The 18,135-nt window shown below is 43.5% G+C and overlaps 1 protein-coding gene across 7 annotated transcripts in view; it reads left to right on the top strand.

Annotated features, from left to right (window-relative positions):
* Positions 1 to 18,135, top strand: part of LOC147446300 (DNA polymerase eta-like) — a 204,276-nt gene that overhangs the window by 60,491 nt on the left and 125,650 nt on the right. For 2 of the 7 annotated variants that reach the window (XM_086525559.1, XM_086525555.1), the window contains exons 2-6: positions 3,809 to 3,845; positions 3,942 to 4,216; positions 4,428 to 4,548; positions 5,007 to 5,118; positions 5,190 to 5,339. In XM_086525559.1, coding sequence (XP_086381685.1) covers positions 4,069 to 4,216; positions 4,428 to 4,548; positions 5,007 to 5,118; positions 5,190 to 5,339 — 531 coding nt within the window. In that variant the 5' untranslated portion in view covers positions 3,809 to 3,845; positions 3,942 to 4,068. Of the gene's footprint in view, positions 1 to 3,808; positions 3,846 to 3,941; positions 4,217 to 4,427; positions 4,549 to 5,006; positions 5,119 to 5,179; positions 5,340 to 18,135 lie in introns of all 7 variants that reach the window. The other 5 variants (XM_086525560.1, XM_086525557.1, XM_086525561.1 and 2 more) reach the window with 4 other exon arrangements.

Here is an 18,135-nt window from a genome sequence, read left to right as displayed (position 1 = left end):
GAGCTGTTCAACGACTCCCTCATCACTCCTTCCGCATAACCTTAAAAGGTCTGGGCCAGGAGTTATAGAGGCCTTTTACAACCAAACGCCCCCAAGACCGTAGCTTGCGTCGTTTGGAGGTTCAAGCATACAACCAAACGCTCCCCAGATATCTCATTTGCGTCGTTCGGAGGTTTTCGCTCCCCAGATATCTTGTTTGCGTCGTTCAGAGTTTCAGACAATACCAAAACAACATTTCTCACTACTCCACCCGGGAGTAATTCACCAAGCATTGAAACCAGAGTCGAGCTTGAAAAGATGGCTGGCTTTCCATCCTAAAACTTGTACCAAAATTTGGGTTAGAAATATAAATTTGTAGCCGACCACAGCATGGCCCATAAGCTCTTGAATAGTCGAAACAAGCCTTGACAGACAGTGTTCCTATAGCGGTGATGGTAGTCCCAAGACATAGCAATCACACAGGACCCCCAGGGTTATCAGCTCGAGAAGAAACACCTATTGCAAGATGTTGAGAAATTTCAAGTTATAATCTGCTAGGGTTTTCGTGGCAAGAATTCCAAGATACCCCACTTTGCTAGAAGCTGTACTCTGAAGGAAGATGTCAATAGGTATATAACTTTGGGCAATTTTTTTTCTTGAAAGCTTGCCAAGTCCTTGGAGTGTGCGGCTTGGTAGCTATAGACTTCCTATCACAAACTGCTGACGTGTCAAGCCATTAAAGAGCGGAGATGACTTGCAGATCCCGACCGAGGGGCCTAAATCCTAAGAAGTTGTATAGGCTTCTTCGGGTGACGTTGGGCTGTAAATTCAGTAAGTGGAATTGTGTTCAAGTGAAGGGGAAGGGTTGTATTTATAGGAGAAGTGACCTCCTTTGAAATCTTTGGCCTCCTTTGAAATTTTGGTCCTTTGAAATTTAAGGCCTTCTTTGAAATTTAAGGCCTCCTTTGAAATTTCAAACCTTCTTTGAAATTTGAGGCCAACTCCTAGAATCTTCTAGAATTTTTTAGAATCTTCTAGAACCTTTTGTCTTTGGAAAATTGTTAACTATTATGAAATATCACTATGGGTATCAAATGCAATCTCATGCATTTTCAAAATAGCACTCAATAGAAGTCATCATGCATGTTTTATTGTGTGTGCGCTCGCCTTAGGTAGATTCCATCTGTTCCACACACTTGTATCCATCTATATCACTCTTCCCAAAAAGGTAAGAGGATATATAGTCCTCCTTGCTTTTCAAGCATGTCAATGGCCATTCATACTTCCTCAATTACGGATAGAAGTATTTCTTATCAATCATGGTTCCGTAAACACAAGAACACATGTCCAATTATGTAATCTTTCAATCAGAGAGAACATATATAATCTCCCATAAATTTCTTCAGTTCATGGGTGTCATAGGTTGATGACATGCCTCCCTCCTAAACTTCAGTTGTCCTCAACTGAAACGCTTCCAGATAGGGTATTAGTACTTTTGGTCAATCTTTCAAATCAAGTTTGGGTCCTTTCTTTTTCTTTGTGATAGACAATCTGTCTAGTTTCGAGACTTTAATAGATTCTTCATGAAGTTCCGATGGATCTTTAGAACTTGATGGTTTAGAAGATGTTAAAGGCTTGTTTCCTTGTGTCTTGTCAGTCCTTACTCTCTTTGATACCTTCATTCGTTGAAGAACTGTCATGGGGACGGCCACCACATGCCAACAAAAAAGAACAGACTTGGCGTCCCTTTCGGCATTTCTTTATATTGCTTCAACTGAGTACAAGCTCTGATACCACTGTCACAGGGATGGGCACCATGTGCCAACAAAAAAGAACAGACTTGGCGTCTCTTTCGGTATTTCTTTATATTGCTTCAACTTAGTACAAGCCGGTACTCCACGCTTTGCACCTTCACTCGGAAGCATGCCACAGAATGAGCCCATGGCACAAATTTAAAGGCCCTTGGCCTATGAAAAGGAGTTTACATGAAAAGCTTCAAACTGAAAAAGCATCTCGTCCCAAAAGCTGGCGCCTAGAGCTGCCAGCACGAATTACGGAAATTGGTACACTTGCCACGTTAGCAGCGTAAAATGCGGAAATCCGTAGTCTCCCACGTGGCACTACAACACGAAATGCGGGCATTCGTACAACTGCCACGCCATCATGATCCATGCAAATCTTTGTGTGTGGGTCCCGCTTTATTTATTCTCTCTAGGTCACTTCTGCCCCCATTAGACGGGGTCCCATAGGTTGGTGGGAACTCCTCCTTAAAAATAGGCCGCTCGTTAAGACTTTGCAAGTTGGTAAAATTTCTTCGGTTACTTCTGTTGCTTTTGTTGCTTCTAGGGTTTACGCTCCTCGATCGGGATCTGCATGTTGCCTCCGTTCTTCAGTGGCTTGACATGTCAGCAGTTTGTGACAATGGAATCACCATGCATTTTGCTTCATGCAATCACTTCGGAAATTGGCAACACCTCCTCCAATGCCTTTCTTCCTCACATAAGCTTGCTTGAGAGAGAGAGGTAGCATGTAGGGCTTATGGGAGAGAGAAGTAGCATGTAGAGGGCAATAGTGTAGAGGCTTCTTGGGGTGACGTTGGGCCGAAAATTCAGTAAGTGGAATTGTGTTCAAGTGAAGGGGAAGGGTTGTATTTATAGGAGAAGTGACCTCCTTTGAAATCTAAGGCCTCCTTCGAAATTTCAATTTTTCTTTGAAATTTGAGGCCAACTTCTAGAATCTTTTAGAATTTTCTAGAAGCTTACAGAACCTTGTGTCTTTGGAAAATTGTTAACTATTATGAAATATCACTATGGGTATCAAATGAAATCTCTTTTTGAGTAAAATATATAATGCTCAGGCATTTTCAAAACAACACTCAATAGAAGTCATCATGCATTGCTTATTGTGTGTGAGCGCGCGCCTTAGATAGATTCCATCTGTTCCATACACTTGTATCCATCTATATCTCTCTTCCCAAAAAGGTAAGAGGATATAGTCCTCCTTGCTTTTCAAGCATGTCAATAGCCATTCATATTTCCCTAATTAGGGATAGAAGTATGTCTAATCAATCATGGTCCGTAAACACAAGAACACATGTCCAATTATGTAATCTTTCAAATAGAAAGACAACATAGATAATGTCCCATTAATTTCTTTGACTCGTGGGTGTCATAGGTCGATGACATGCCTCTCTCCTAAACTTCAGTTGTCCTCAACTGAAAGGCTTCCAGACAGGGTATTAGTACTTTTGGTCAATCTTTTTGAGTCAAGTTTCGGTCCTTTCTTTTTCTTTGTGACAGACAATCTATCTAGTTTCGAGACTTCAATAGATTCTTCCTGAAGTTCCGGTGGATCTGTAGAACTTGATGGTTTAGAAGATGTTAAAGGCTTGTTTCCTTGAGTCTCGGCAGTCCTTACTCTCTTTGATGCCTTTATTCTTTGAAGAACTCTTTCGCTTTTGCATTCACTTCATATCACGAGCTTCTATGTTCAATGCTGACTCCATGCAATCCTTCAAAGTTTTCTTTTATTGATATATGGGGCAACTTTGAGATATGTATTCCAAAAAACGGACCATAAACCCATATGCATTATCCTCTTTCTGGTCCAACTTATCCTAGTTTGCGCGCACGTTCTTGAAATTTGTTGACAGAAATTGAGATGTAAACATCTCTTTGAAGTCCTCCCATTTTTTAGGATCTGTGTTCCTGGTTACATGCATTACTACCAATTACTAGCAACATCTTTAAGATGCACACATACCTGATGAAGCATAGACTGTTCAGAGAAGTTACAATTCTTGAAGGCTAAATCAAATTCTCTGATGAAGGCAAGCGCCGTTGCGATGTCCATGCCCTTTCCATCGGGTAAAGAAGTTTTACACCCTTGTCTATCCACTTGCAAGTTTCTTTCTTATTTTTCTCATTTTCTGATTCAAATATTATCTTCTCCTTTGTATGTAGCTCCGTTGATGAACGATGAGAAGAGGCTATTGCATAGGGCTCCAAGAAAATAGCATTTCCAGAGGAGTCGTGGAAGATTACAGGGCCAATCTGGCCTACAACCATAAGGTGCAAACTGGAGGCTAGGATGCCACAATCTGGTGGTGACATACCTTCAACAACAATTTGTAGCCAAGTGCACATTCTGTTGTTTTGGTCGGCAAGGATCCATGACGATATGCATCCATTGCACCTTCATCTTTTATACGGTGACATTGGAACCGTCACCTTTCTCGGTAGGAGATAAGACTTGCAACATATGCAAACCTAGTTATGCCAATGTTTGGAAAATTTGTTAGATTGAGGACGTTCAAGGCTGTTTGGTAGATCACCATGCCCAGATTGTCTTTGAAACTCAAATTTGTGTTGTCTAAATTGAGTTGTAATTTTTGGTTTTCATGACAAGAGTTATATTAGTTTGCTGATTGATAAGAATTTCTTTCATAGTGGAACAGAGGAAACGCCCGGAATTACGAGGCAAGCCTACTGGAGTTGTCCAATATAATCCTTGGAAAGGAGGTGGTCTTATTGCTGTAGGGTATGAAGCTCGCAAGTTTGGAGTGACACGGTTCGTTTTATTATTAAAGTTTACATTGCTTTCCGTGCACTTTTTTTTTTAATAAAAATCTTGCCCTGGGTGGTTTGCGTACATATATTCTTGTGTAGGTGGTATGTGTGAGTTTTCTGCATGTGTGGGGTGCAAGAAAGGAAGCATATATTGGCCACATGCACTATGTTGCAGTTGACAAGGTTCCTAGTAACACCTAGTTGATACTATGCATGATAGGGCTGATGGTTGTGTAGTCTTGTGGATGAGTACCATAAGTAACTTACTAAGTCTTTGAAAGTGAGTTTGGGCATGTTTCTGTATTCATATAGGTTAATACAAGGTCAGTATCAATAGTTCTTAGTGGTATGAAGGGCGCCCCATGTTTTATAGTTTTGTTAGGTGCAGTCTGTCTCTCCGTTTTCTCATAACATGATGGAAGTATGCAGAAATGTTGAAATCTTATGTTTCTTTTTCAGCAACATGCGTGGAGATGAAGCTAAGAAGGTCTGCCCAGATATTGAGTTGATACAGGTTCCTGTAGCACATGGTAAAGCAGACTTGACACAGTATCGTGATGCGGGCTCTGAGGTAATTTGTAATGATGCTCTACAAGGTTGTGTGAGGTTCTCTGTCTAATAAGCATTGATAGAATTGTGAAGGTTGTCACAGTTCTTTCTCGTAAGGGAACTTGTGAAAGGGCCTCAATTGATGAAGTTTATCTGGATATCACCGAAGCTTCAGCAGCCTTATTGTTTCAAGAGCCATTTTCAGAGGAAGTCTTGAAATCGCACATCCTTGGACTGTCAGAGGTATGTGGTTAAAAGTAGCCTATTTTGTTTTAACGATGGGATTGATTGTACTTGTCCTATCTATCGTAGTCTGAAGGTCTAAATTTGCTTCTTTCCATGCATTCTCATGCACAAGACAGCCCCCCCCTCTCTTTCCGGAGGCTCTTTTTAGAGGATAGCTAACCCTATGATAGATCATGGAGCCTAGAGATCAACGCCAGTTTGGCTGTTTCTAGTGGAGATACATAGAGAGACACTTTTGGCACTTGTAGCAGCACCAAAGCAGACAGTCAGAGCTTACAGACTTCTTATAGAGGACCACCATCCTACTGCCACCCATCACATAGACACAGAGAGGAGTCACCCTACAGCAGGCTGAGACGGTCACAGCTAGGAGACGTCCCCGAGTTCAGGACACACAGCAGGCTGAGACAGTCAAAGCTAGGAGACTCCAGACTCCATCACATGGACATCGAGGAGATCCAAACTTGCCACCACTAGGTAGCCCAGGGGAGATTTCCTTTGATGCTAAAAGACCTAGCTGCGATTATACGTGCAACCCGTACATCACACCTACCCATGTACCATGGTCGAGATCTTACACCCCTAGTTTGATATAGGATGGAGCTAGTTAGCTTGATGTACTTCATGATTGTCTTCTCGAAGCATATAGATGTGCACCCATACCCCATAGAGAATCGAGATATAGCTACTCCCCCCCCCCCTCTTATATACCATGTAACTTGCATCCTAGCCTCCCATCGATCATCCTCATAGGCTGACTTCAGCGGCCAGCCTCTAATAGACGTAAAGAGATCTCACTCTCTCTCTCTCTCTCTCTCTCTCTCTCTCTCTCTCTCGATGTGGCAAGTCTACACACACACACACTGTCACGAGGAGGTGTATTTTTCGTGTTGCATTCTTTAAATATGTATTACATATTTTTATCTATTCTGTTTTTACTTGTTTTCCCTGGAATTCTTGAAAAGGTGCAAGTGGACATTGAATGGCCAGTGTGAAACGGTTGCGGACGAACGGGTTTCTCACATCGGGAAATTAGGTCGGACAGGGACTGGTCGGGCGAGTGAGCATTGAATTCTGATGAGTATGGAAGCTTGTGTGCGCCAGATGGAATTTGGGCCATTCGGCAAGTCACTTACAACTTTATAAGTTGGTGGGAACTAGGGAATTAATCCAAAGGGGCAAAATGGACACATGGCAGTAGGAGAGCAACTTGTAGGTCAACACCCACTCCCAAGACTCTCATCCCAAGAGGGGCGCCGAAAACTGAGAGTAAAGTTGATTTTTATGATTGTGACCTATAAAGTGTGTGTGAGTAGTGGGTGCAGGCGATCACAACTTAAATGGAAAGCTTGCCTTCTCCTTTGTCTCATGTAGCGCGATGATTTGCTATCGTGCATCTCTCTCCCTCCTTTGCACATTTGGTAATGCCTCTCTAGTTAGGCTTCTCAATTGATTATGTACAGTTCTTGGGGTTTTATGCGCGTTTGTGAATGCAAGAGCCTTTTGAACAAGAACCGGATTAGCTAATTGCTTATCCCCCACAGGTACGCATTGTTCCATAGTGAAAGATTGCGAATTTGGAGGGTTTTCTCGCGTGAAAACTCGTCCGAATCAGAGGGGGACTATCCCATTGTGTGCGGGAGCCTTTGGGACACGGGTAGATGTGTGTTCGCTCTGCTAAAACCGATCCAAAACAGAGAATTACAGCCTATTGTGTTTTTCTATAGGTTTAGGGTTTCGCACCTCAACTACAAGAGAACACCAGGGGAGCCTTGGAAAAGCCTTGGGATGTGTGTACAAGGTTCTAGGCACCCGACAATAGAAAAACAGGGAATTACAGCACACTGAAATTCTGTTACAGCTCACTAGAAAGCTTCTAAATTGCGAGAGAATCCGTCTTAGACATGTGCTTTTGACCTAGAGGGGTTTTGGTGTTGTTATGTTGCCGAAATTGGGTTAGAAACCTGCAATTTCAGCCCTCGCCTGGTTTGGACAACTTTGTGAGACTTTGATCTACGTGTCCAGATCGTCTCTTCTTAATTAAATAGAGAAATACTGAAAGGGGCGCCGATCTTTGGGGCCTACGAGGTGTCGGTCTTCGTGTGTGTAGTGACATTCTAGTCGTTGGACGCATTGACGAGCAGATTTCTGGAAGTGCATAGCTACATGACATAGCTTGGAGGACTCTGTGAAGCCCTTGTCTCCAAAGGTTGCATCAAATTACTGGATGAAGGCCAATACTTAGTCGTTAGCACCAAAGGTGCCATCATAGGTGAGAAAAGAGATACTCTTTCCTCCCTCTTTGAGCTTCTTAAGCTTTTGGGACCTTCTCCATGTAAGGTAGGATTTGCGATGTCCTCTTCTCTTGTATTCTCTAGGAGAATATCCGATGCCTTCATCGGAAGAAGAGGAAGGTGAAGAAGAAGGAGAAGAGGGTGACCTCTTTCTTGCCTTTTTCTTCCTTTGTTTCCTCTCTTCCCTTTCGGAGTGACGAGGGGAAGGACTATAGGATGATCTTTTCCTCTTGGGAGGAGTTGGGGATCGTTGAGACCGCCGTCTTCGTGGAGCCACATCGTCAGAGGAATTCGGGGATTCACTTATTGCTCGTTCATTGGATTCCTCCTCTTCTCTGATCGGAGAGAGTCTTCTTTTGGAAGCCTCAACAAGAGGCTTCCTAAGCTCTCTCTCTTCTTGGAGAGGTAGGGAAATCCCATAAGCACGAAGTTGTTGGTTAACTTCGGCTTGCAAAGCAGGGTTGCCCATAGCTTGTTGCAACCTAGTAACAAGCTAACTAACAAACATGGGGCATCATCATTAGCACCTTCATATGCAAAATCAAACTTGTCAATATTCATTCTACTCTCTTGATTATTGTCAGCCATGCTAGTTAAACTTATGTATAAATTACTTTGTGCTTTGGTACCCTCAAAAACCTTAGTCGCTACTCTTCTTTACCTTTGAAAATTAGTTCTCAAGCAGCCTCACCCGTGGTTTAGAGAGTGTTGATTGAAAAGACTAGTGGAGAGGGTCTAACATTGCTCGGTTGATTAGGTTCCTGTTAAGCTTGCTAGTAGCTCAATAATGGTTAAGTCAAAGGCAAGCCCCGAGAGAGTTCATTATTAAGACTATAGTTCCCAACGGTGTACCTTGAATGACGTCCTTTTCAACCAAGATAATAGATCCCTATCCCACTTACCCTATTGCAATGAACAGGTCCAACCTTTCATGGACAACTTAAGGACCTCTCTTCTTAAGCAAGAAAAAAGAAACCTTTATCTTTGATACCAATGTAATGGAAATGGATTATGGACATTGAGAATAGCGGAATTAAGAGAACTATAATGAGCATTTTTATGAGACTACTTTGAGAACATAGAAGTGAACTTAATTAGCGGTAGCAACATAACCATTATACTTTTTTTTTTTTTTTTCGACACACCATATGGCCCACAGGGGGAGGTGTTTATCCCTTCCAAATATTAGCCATGCTACATGGTCGGGCAAGGGCCGCGTACCATCGGGCAAGAGCCACGCGTAGGCATCACCATGGCCACCTAATTGATGCACCACATGCTGGGTACGACGGAGAGAACTCGTAGCAACCAGCTAGGAACCTCCTCCTCGGGTGACCCACCCCATGTGGAGGATGCACTCGAGTGTCCAAGGGCAAGAGCCCTAGCAACGTGAACACCAGGTGAGCACAAGGTGTCCCTCTAGAGTGTGACCGAACGGGGGATTTGAACCCACAACCCATACTTGGAGAGGCCAAAGCCTTACCGTTAGACCAACTCTTTGGGGACACATAACCATTATACTTAATTAACTTGGCATGATCAATACTTTTGCAAGAGAGAGAGTTAGAGAATTTGATGACAATTAGGACCGGATTTATGTGGAGCTGGTCCCCCCACCAAAAGGCTTTTATATTATAATTTCTTTCCTAAAGAGACTTGATACAATACAAGATTTGTGTTCCTTGAGACCTTGATGGTGCAATGAAGATAGAGAGCTTCATGCACCACAATTATGCCCGTAATTTACCTAATTGAAAGCATTAACTTGTCCCCGGCCTCAATCCCAAGACCTCAAACACCTTCAAATGTGGAGAGAGCTAGCAGAGAATGAGGGTAGGGACGAGGAAGAAGAAACATTCTTACGAGAAAGAAATAGTTTCTCACTTATCATCACTCTTGTTGCATAGCATAGCATAATAGCATAATAATGATGATGAAGAAAATGGCAAGGTTAAGCATTGAAGTAGGGCTCTTGGTTGGATTTGCATTCCATAGCCAAGAGTGTTGGTGTAGGCTCTCAACTTCTCAACAAGCTTGGAGAAGGAGATGAAGCTCTTGCACTTAGCATTTCACACAATGAGAGTGTGTGTGTGTGTGTGTGTGTGTGGAAGAGTGTATATCTTGCAAGCAAGCCCCCTACATGCTTGGGTTGACTCCCTTTTGTAGCTCATGTCTTATGCTCATTGGCTCCTTCAAGCCTAGCCAATCACAAGCGTGGGCCAATTGAAGCAATAGAGGTAGCCTTTGGACAAGTGTCCTCCTTTCCCCTTTGAGAGAGAGGGCTTGATAAATGTCTAAACAATCAATTAATTATTCTAAATGCTCATTGGACCCCTCTTTAGCCTAGCCAATAGGATTCAAGCACCCCATGTGGCTAAGCATAGGGAGAACCTGACATGTGTCCTTGTGCCCCTTGAGGAAGGGGTGTCCTTTGGGCGAGTGAGAGGTTGAGTCAAACATTCCCCTAGCTTTGGGGCTCGCCCCCTCCTTTGTAGGGCATCTTTTTGACTCAAGTCCCTCAAGTACCTTACCCTCCAAGCATGGGAAGCTTCTCAAGCACCTTAGTCAACAAGTAGAGGCTTAGCATGAGCATGGGTTCACTCTCTCTCATGCCCCTAGCTTGTAGGCTCGCCCCCCTGTATGTAGGGTTGCTTGTTGACCTTGGAACACCTTAAGCATAGGGCCAGCTTGGCCAAGGACCTTAGTCATCAAGCATGCCTAGCATCTTAAATATGAAACACCAAATGCATGGGCCTAGCTTAACCTAAGGCCCTAGGTCTAAAGACTTTTAACACTAACCTTTGGAGGTCTTTAATGAAGCTAACCCTAAGGTCTTTCAAGCTCCATTAGCTAGCATTGCTCTTTGACAGACCATCTCTCATTTAGACCCCTTGACTTTGGCCCCGTGTTGAGATAGATCCATAAGCACATGTCTATATTCTAACTCTTGTTCCCGTTTAGTCTCCCAGATTGAACGATCAATAAAATCATTTGAGTTAGTTAGATATTAAATTTTATGACACTCCAGACAACCGAGGAGAGTCACTTTGTTCCAGTGGCTCGTTGCACACAGAGCTACAGCAACTGGAGCTGGCCAATACTCAGTGGCTTTTTGACAGCATGTGCAGCTTGTGGTCATCCTTTGGAGAGTCAGCGACATTGTCTGTGGGACTGCCCCATGGCACAACAGGTTTGGCTTCGGGTTCTTCGGCTGATGCCTGCTCTTTCCACAACGCGACAATACACTTGCGGTGCTGCAGCCTAGACCACTCTTACAAGCCCTACGCTCCAGTTTGAGTTGGCTTCCACCAAGAGGATGATCGTGATCCAGGGGGGCCGAGCCACACTTCAGCTTTCCATAGAGCTTACCCCCACCCCACCCCCCCCCCCCCCCCCCCCCCCCCCCCGTCCCCAGGAGTGGTGCAGTGGTTCATTTGGTGGGTCCGCTGCTTCCGCATCTTTGAGGCTCACCCTGTTCCATCGATAGAGACTGTTCGTGATGTTTGGCTGGAGTTGGTCCACACTCTCAGGGGCCAGTTCGAGAGACTCCAGGGAAGTTCGGACCGCATGCGGGAGCGCAGAGAGGCTTTCTTGTGACTTTGGCGTCCAAGGCCATTCTTCACCATGGTCCACGGTGTACCCAGATGGCACTACCGTCCACCTCTGTGGCTTTTTCCTCCTCCCATTTCGTGATTTAGTCCCTGTTGTACATATTCTGCTTTTTCATTGGGAGAGTCTCCCCTTGCTATTGATATAGACCTCTCTAGTAGAGGTGATTGTAGCCCTATGGGCAGGTTTATTAACTAATGGAAGGATCTTTTTTTCGGGAAAAAAAAACAGTCATTCTTAAGCATATAGTGCTCATGATGTTGCCCATCAACAAGATGATCATAAATCCTTGCAAAATCTGAATCTTTAGCATATTGTGTCTTCATTTCATCTAGTTCACAATGGTACAGAATTGACACAACCGAAATTTGGGACTTTCGTGACAATGTATCAGTCACCGTGTTCTTTTCTCCTTCCACATGCATAATCTGAAAATGGAACATTGACAAGTTGTTTGCCCATCGCATGTGTTTCTCAAACAACTTCGTTTGTGTGAGAAAGTATCGCAAGGTTTGATTGTAAGGATTCTAGTTACTAATCCTTAATTAAGTACTTCAATTCATGATGAAGACTTAAAAAACTTAAACTTGACTCCGAGATGAGACTTAGAAGATTGTGTGTTTGATTGATTGATACTAAGTCCAATAGGCTCCTTATATAGGAGATGAACAGGTTCATATGAAAAGATATGACCCTTCACGAAGAGACACGTCCTTTAGGCGAATAGACATGTCTTTAGGCGAATCGACACATCCAAGAGCCGCAACCATTGGTTGCAGGGACATGACTAGTCGTCGAAGGAGTGTGGCTGTTGGTGAAGAGGCATGACTTTAGAGCGAAGGGTTGTGACCATTCGAGAACAGGGGTCCTCTTGGGTTAGTCACACTTAGCATTTGCATCTGTAATGAATCAAGAAGAGTGTAATAATAGGTCATAATCGTAACATTCTCTCCCATTTAAAATAAAGCTGAGGGTAGTAGAAACTTTGGGAGAAGGAAAATGTATTTCTACTTGCTTCTGCATCGAAAGCTCTAACTGTTAAGTCCCATGTCATGGCACTGTTATTGACCATAGCTTTTTTGCCATACTGAAAACTGATCATATCTGCAACTTGATTAGTGCTTTTGTCAGAGTCATTTGTAACGTCGAGCTTTGTCCAAGAAAAGATTGAATCTTTATCTGCTTCAAGTGAAACTATTGGTAAACTGACTTGAGTTTTCTATTGAGTGAAGACCAATGGTTGGAAATCTGCAAGGTATTCCATTGGTTTATGGAATAGTAAAATCCTCCTGAAGGCATGTCGTAGACTAAGACAGAGTAGTATTTAGAGGTACATCCGTTTGTAAAGGTTTATCACTGGAACTAGTTGTGTCCAAAGATTCAATTGCATCGACTAAAGTCGTGTTGTAAGAGTCTGTATCTGTTTTATCCTTTGCACCCTTGAACGTAAGGACTGGAGTCTTCAAGTTTGAAAAATTATCATTCACCACTGCATTTGGTATCTGTTCAAAAACAAAGACTTTATTCTGCAAGAGCGGTGATGAGGCAACTTTTTCTGCCTGGATCACGGCCATAGAAGGGGTTATGTGCTTGTCCGTTGTCACACAAGAACCGGAATCTTTTGAATCTTCAGCTGTTTCAAAGTGTATTAAGGCTTCCAATTGAGAAGGGGGAGGTTGAGGGAATTGTTGCCTCTTAGACCTCTGAAGACTCCTCTAGCACAAGGAAAGGATCAATAAATCTTCAACTTTACCACCATCAGACAAGAAAGACTTAAATGTAGGGCATGGCTTGCGAGGGGGAACTTGTCCAGCATCGCGGCATTCATGACCGAGTACTCGACTAGGGTCGGATATATGTGCCACTAAGTAAGCCCATCTTGATATGGCTGTTTGCTTTTTAAGATGAGATCCTTTGGAAGCTTCATGTTGTCGCTTTTGTTGCTGATGATTCCAATAAGAAGTAGGTTTTTTAGAATTGTAACATTTCCAAGAATATTCATGTTGAGACTTTTGTTACTCGCATGAAAATATTTTGTGTCTAGTTGTCTTTGAGAAACCATGCTTGGGGTGAGAAAATTTGAGTTCCGAAGCCTTTGGTTCTTCGTGGTTCTTCGTGGTCAACCACTGAAGCTTCAAAAGAAGATGACGGAGAAGTTGCATGAATAGTCCGAGAAGTAGTAGTATGACTCTGGGAAGAGGTTTGCGTCTCTATCTGCTCCAAGCGAGTGTGAAGTGATGCGAGGCTGGTGGAAATTGCTGCCATTTGCTCTTTGAGAACTGCTATCGGGTCCTCAGGTGGAATAGAGTTCTTGCCATCTTGTGATTCGGCCATGCCGACTGCTTAGAGGGAGTAATTGAAACTGTGGCGTGACGATGTGTCACATATAACCTGTATTCCTGCTGTATGGGGTTGGCCTTGGGTAACGGGTATTGTGGAACCAGTTTTGGAAGAGGGCTCTCTGTTACATGTGCCAATGAGGGAACAAGTTCGGGTACTTGTTCTAGGAGAGGTTCCTGTTCTGGGAGAGGCTCTGGTTCTGGTTCCGGGAGAGGCACCTGAAGAACAAAGTGCGAGCTGGTTTCCGAGAGAATACCTTCGGGAATCTCATCTATGGACAAGAGGACGGGCACCCTGAACGTGTCATCTGCCATGGGTGCCGTGCCGACTGCATGCAGATGAGAAGTAGATGACCAACTCTAGAGGGTGAAAGAGTGGCGGCAATGTGGAAATACTGGCTACCGCTTTCATTTTTTTATTTTTAAACGTGAGTTTTGAAAGGGTTAGTTCACACAAGGGATTTAAAATTTGGGGGTTGGCCGGCAATTTAACCATTAAAATTGAGGGCATTCCATAGTGTTAAGTATATTGGCTGATAGCGTAAAAATAATGGATACGCTGCTGGTGTATTGTGCTTTACGTAAGAAATCTACAAAGCGTTAAATCAGCAGCCAGCGCAACGTTTTCTAAGAAGGGGCAGCCAGCATTGAATTCAGCCAGCGAAAGTTTTTTTTGTGTTTTTTGCGCTACAGCCTGGCAGCACATGGAGGAAAGGGTGCAACGCTTGGTGAGGAGGCATGATGCTTCGCAAAGGGTGCATCCACGTTTGCTTAAGGGGCATGGCAAAGAGACACCTCGAGGAGGCAAGGGCGTCTATGAAGAGGCACATCCCTTTGAAAAGGTGCCGATGAAGAGGTGCATCGCTTGGTTTTCATCAAGGAATTTCAGCACGCACATCGGGTACGCCATCCCTCCGTATCGCTGAATTATGTATGCATTACATATAGTGTAGAGTAAGGGTTACCTCATGTTGTCGGGAGGAGAATTGCATTCCATCTTTCTTCTGCTTCCATACAACTTTGGGAAAGGATTAGTGCGTAGTGGCGAGGGTGAGAGGCTCACAACCTTCGGGTTCCGGAAAAAAATTGCTTTGATACCACTGTAAGGATTCTAGTTACTAAACCTTAATTAAGTACTTAAATTCATGATTAAGACTTAAAAAACTTAAACTTGACTCCGAGATAAAACTTAGAAGACTCCGTGTTTGATTAATTGATACCGAGTACAATAGTCTCCTTATATAGGAGATGAACAGGTTCATATGAAAAGGTACGACCCTTCACGAAGAGACATGTCCTTTAGGCAAATAGACATGTCTTTAGGCGAATAGACACATCCATTCGATGAAGAGCTGCAACCATTGGTTGAAGGGACATGACTAGTCGTCCAAGGAGTGTGGCTGTTGGTGAAGAGGGATGACTTTAGAGCGAAGAAGAGTTGTGACCATTCGAGAACAGGGGTCCTCCTTGGTTAGTCACACTTCGCATCTGCATCTGTAATGAATCAAGAAGAGTGTAATAACAGGTCACAATCGTGACACAACAAAATCAGCCCCTAGAAGATAGTGTTTCCAACTAGTGAGAGCGTGAATTACTACCAACAATTCTTTCTCGTTCCTTTCAGTCTTCAAAAGAATTCTGCTCTCATATGCGACTACTCGGCCATTCTGCATTAGAATTTCACCAAGGCTGGGCCATATGCATCACAGTGAACCACGAAAGGTTTCGAAAGATCTTGCAAAATGATTACCGGATCTGAAGCGAGCTTCTCTTTCAAGTGTTTGAAGGCTAAATTTCCTTTGTTGTCCACTTGAGAGTAGCTGCTTTGGAGAAGCAATCTCAACAAAATTTTGAATGAACCTCCTGTCATAGGAACATAAGCATAGAAAGCTTCGAATGTCATGTACGGACTTCAAGTCTGGCCATGACCTAATTGATTCCACTTTGGCGGGATCCATGCGTACCCCATCCTTTGAAACAATGTGCCCAAGTGAATCTCTTCTAAAAAGAATTCACTCTTCTTCACATTAATGAGTAGTCTGCTCTTGCACAACTCAACGAAAACTGCGGTTAAGTGATCCATATGCTCCTCTTCAGACTTTTGAGTAGACAATCATGTCATCAAAAAAGGTACCCACGAAGTTTCTATGTGGTCTACATATTTTTTCCAACATTCTATTGAACGTGGCAGGAGCATTTGTGAGACTGATGGCATAGCAAGAAACTCATAGAGACCAAATGTTCTCCTAAACGCAGTCTTATGGACATCTTCTGGCCTAATCCGTATCTGATGGTACCCACACTTTAGGTCTATCCTTGTAAACAGTGACGCTCCCTCAAGGCGATCAAGGATGTCATCTATCCACGGTATGGAGAACCTGTTCTTGATGGTATTCTTATTCAAAGGGTGGTAGTCAATGCACATGGGCCATGAACCATCCTTCTTTTGCACTAGGAGTATAGGCGAACAAAAAGGGGATGAACTGGGTTGAATCAGCCCCTGCTCTAAAATCTCGTGGGACCTAACTTATAATCTCTTTCTGTTGGGCTGCACTAACCTTGACGGTGGTCTATTCGGTGGACTAGAACCTGGCACAAGATCTATGGTGTGATCCTCAGGTCTCTCAAGAGGTAACTCCCCTGGCAAAGAGTCCGAAAAACAATCACTTAAACCACTCAGAAAAGTTGACCTATCTTTATCCAAGGTAGACAAATTAGGTACAACTTTAGGTACTTCTTTTGCAGAGGTCAAGTACGCAAAAAGATGATTCTTTTATGACAGATGAAATAGCAGAAGCAGAAACAATTGGAACAAACTCGCCTTTAAGCTTTACATCAAGGACATGAGTCTTTCCTCTATGTACAAGGGTAATCTTTTTGTTGTAAGTATCCACCATAGCATGCAACCTGTAACACCATGGGATACCCAATAACACATCCGGGAGTAACAAGCTCTGAATGACCTGGGCATGCCAAACCTGCTTCACCTGTCATACCCCCATCCTTTGCACGAATGCCCAACTTTAATGCCAATTCTGGTGATATGAAATTTGCATGGGCTCGTGGATCAAAGAAAACGAATACTGTCTGGTCTCTAACTTTACCCCAAGCTCTGCACAATTCTGTGGCATCTATGTTTGGCTCGTTACCAACCAAATTTGGGACAAGTCCTGCACTGGGCTTTGGCTTCTTTCCTTTATGCTCTGACTTGTCATCCTTATCCTGTGACTTCTTCTGTGGGCATTCATTCGCAAAATGTCCCTCCTCTTCACAAATGTAGCATTTCTTGGCCTCTCTTAGGGCTTTCCTTTCTTCTAAAGATTTGCCAAAAAAATGCTTTTTTTGTTCTTGTCCTGGCCCAGAAGAAGATTTAGACTGCTTCTTGGACGTGTCAGCTTCATCAATGGAGGGTTTCTTTGTGGGAGGCACAGAAGGCTTTGCTACAGCATTGCCCTTAGCTGAAAATTGTTTGTCGTGGGACCCTCTCTTGTTGCTATTAAGTCCATCAGAATCTCCCTTCGACAGATTGGTGGCGACTCTCGCATTGTCAATCAACTGTGCCATATTCATGACAGTAGTCTTTGTGCAGTAGTCTTTGATTTTCTTGGGCAATCCGCAACAATACTTCTTAATTTATTATGACAATGGCACAAACCTATAGGAGGTTACTAGCAACAACGCGCCATAGAACTATTTATTGTACTCTTCAAGGTTCGCACACTATTTAGCATTCAACATGTGCCATTCTGTCATTACTTCTACTTCAAAAGTGTTTGTAAGCCATGCAGGTGCAAAAAGTTGTTTGAACTAGACCCATGTTAGAGGCTTGTTGACCTTGATTCAACAATACTGTACCAAACTTGGACACCCCAAGTCAAGATTCTGCCGCGACACAACAGAGATTTACTTCAAAATAGTTCACAAGAGATGACACTGCTCGGTGTAGTTCCGTGCCAAGAGGTATTGGCCCCAAAGACTGGTGCCCCTTTCGGTGTTTATTTTTATATTAATTTGTGTGCAAAGTACAAAGAGCCCGCAGGTGCTCACTCTCAGTCTCTGCGTCTAGATGCCTTGAGAAGCGAGCCCCTAGGCTTATTTATTCTTACAAGGGTTGCCCAAAAGCAGAGCCCCAAAAGCTTCTAAAATTAAAAACAATTGGTCTTCAAAACTGCCAAAAGTAGTCATCTCCAAAAGCTGGCAGCGCAAAACGCAGAGCGTCCGTACTGCTGTCTGTACGGCCTGCCACGTGAGCATATCAACGCGTTCTATGGAACATCCGTACGTTGTTGCCACGTCAGCTTGTCGATGCATTTCTCGAAATTCCGTAAAGTCAGCCGTGTGTGTGTGTGTCCGGGGGCTTGCCATGTCACCTTTGTGTGACAATGCGGTCCACCATTGAAGCGCGTTCCCTCTCAAGAAAGTGGCAGCCTTGCGTATCTTCGAAGACTGTGTGAAGTTTCCTCCAGCATAAGCTTCATCAAACTGCTGTATGAAGGTCAAAGCCTTTAGTTGATCCTCAGTTCCTTTGAAAGTTTCAAACTTCACTCCTTG

The sequence above is a fragment of the Adiantum capillus-veneris genome, chromosome 12 (assembly GCF_014529385.1).
Source record: "Adiantum capillus-veneris isolate H3 chromosome 12, ASM1452938v2, whole genome shotgun sequence".
NCBI lineage: Eukaryota > Viridiplantae > Streptophyta > Polypodiopsida > Polypodiales > Pteridaceae > Adiantum > Adiantum capillus-veneris.
Note: the sequence above shows the minus strand (reverse complement) of the source record. Positions and strands in the feature narration are given on the sequence as shown.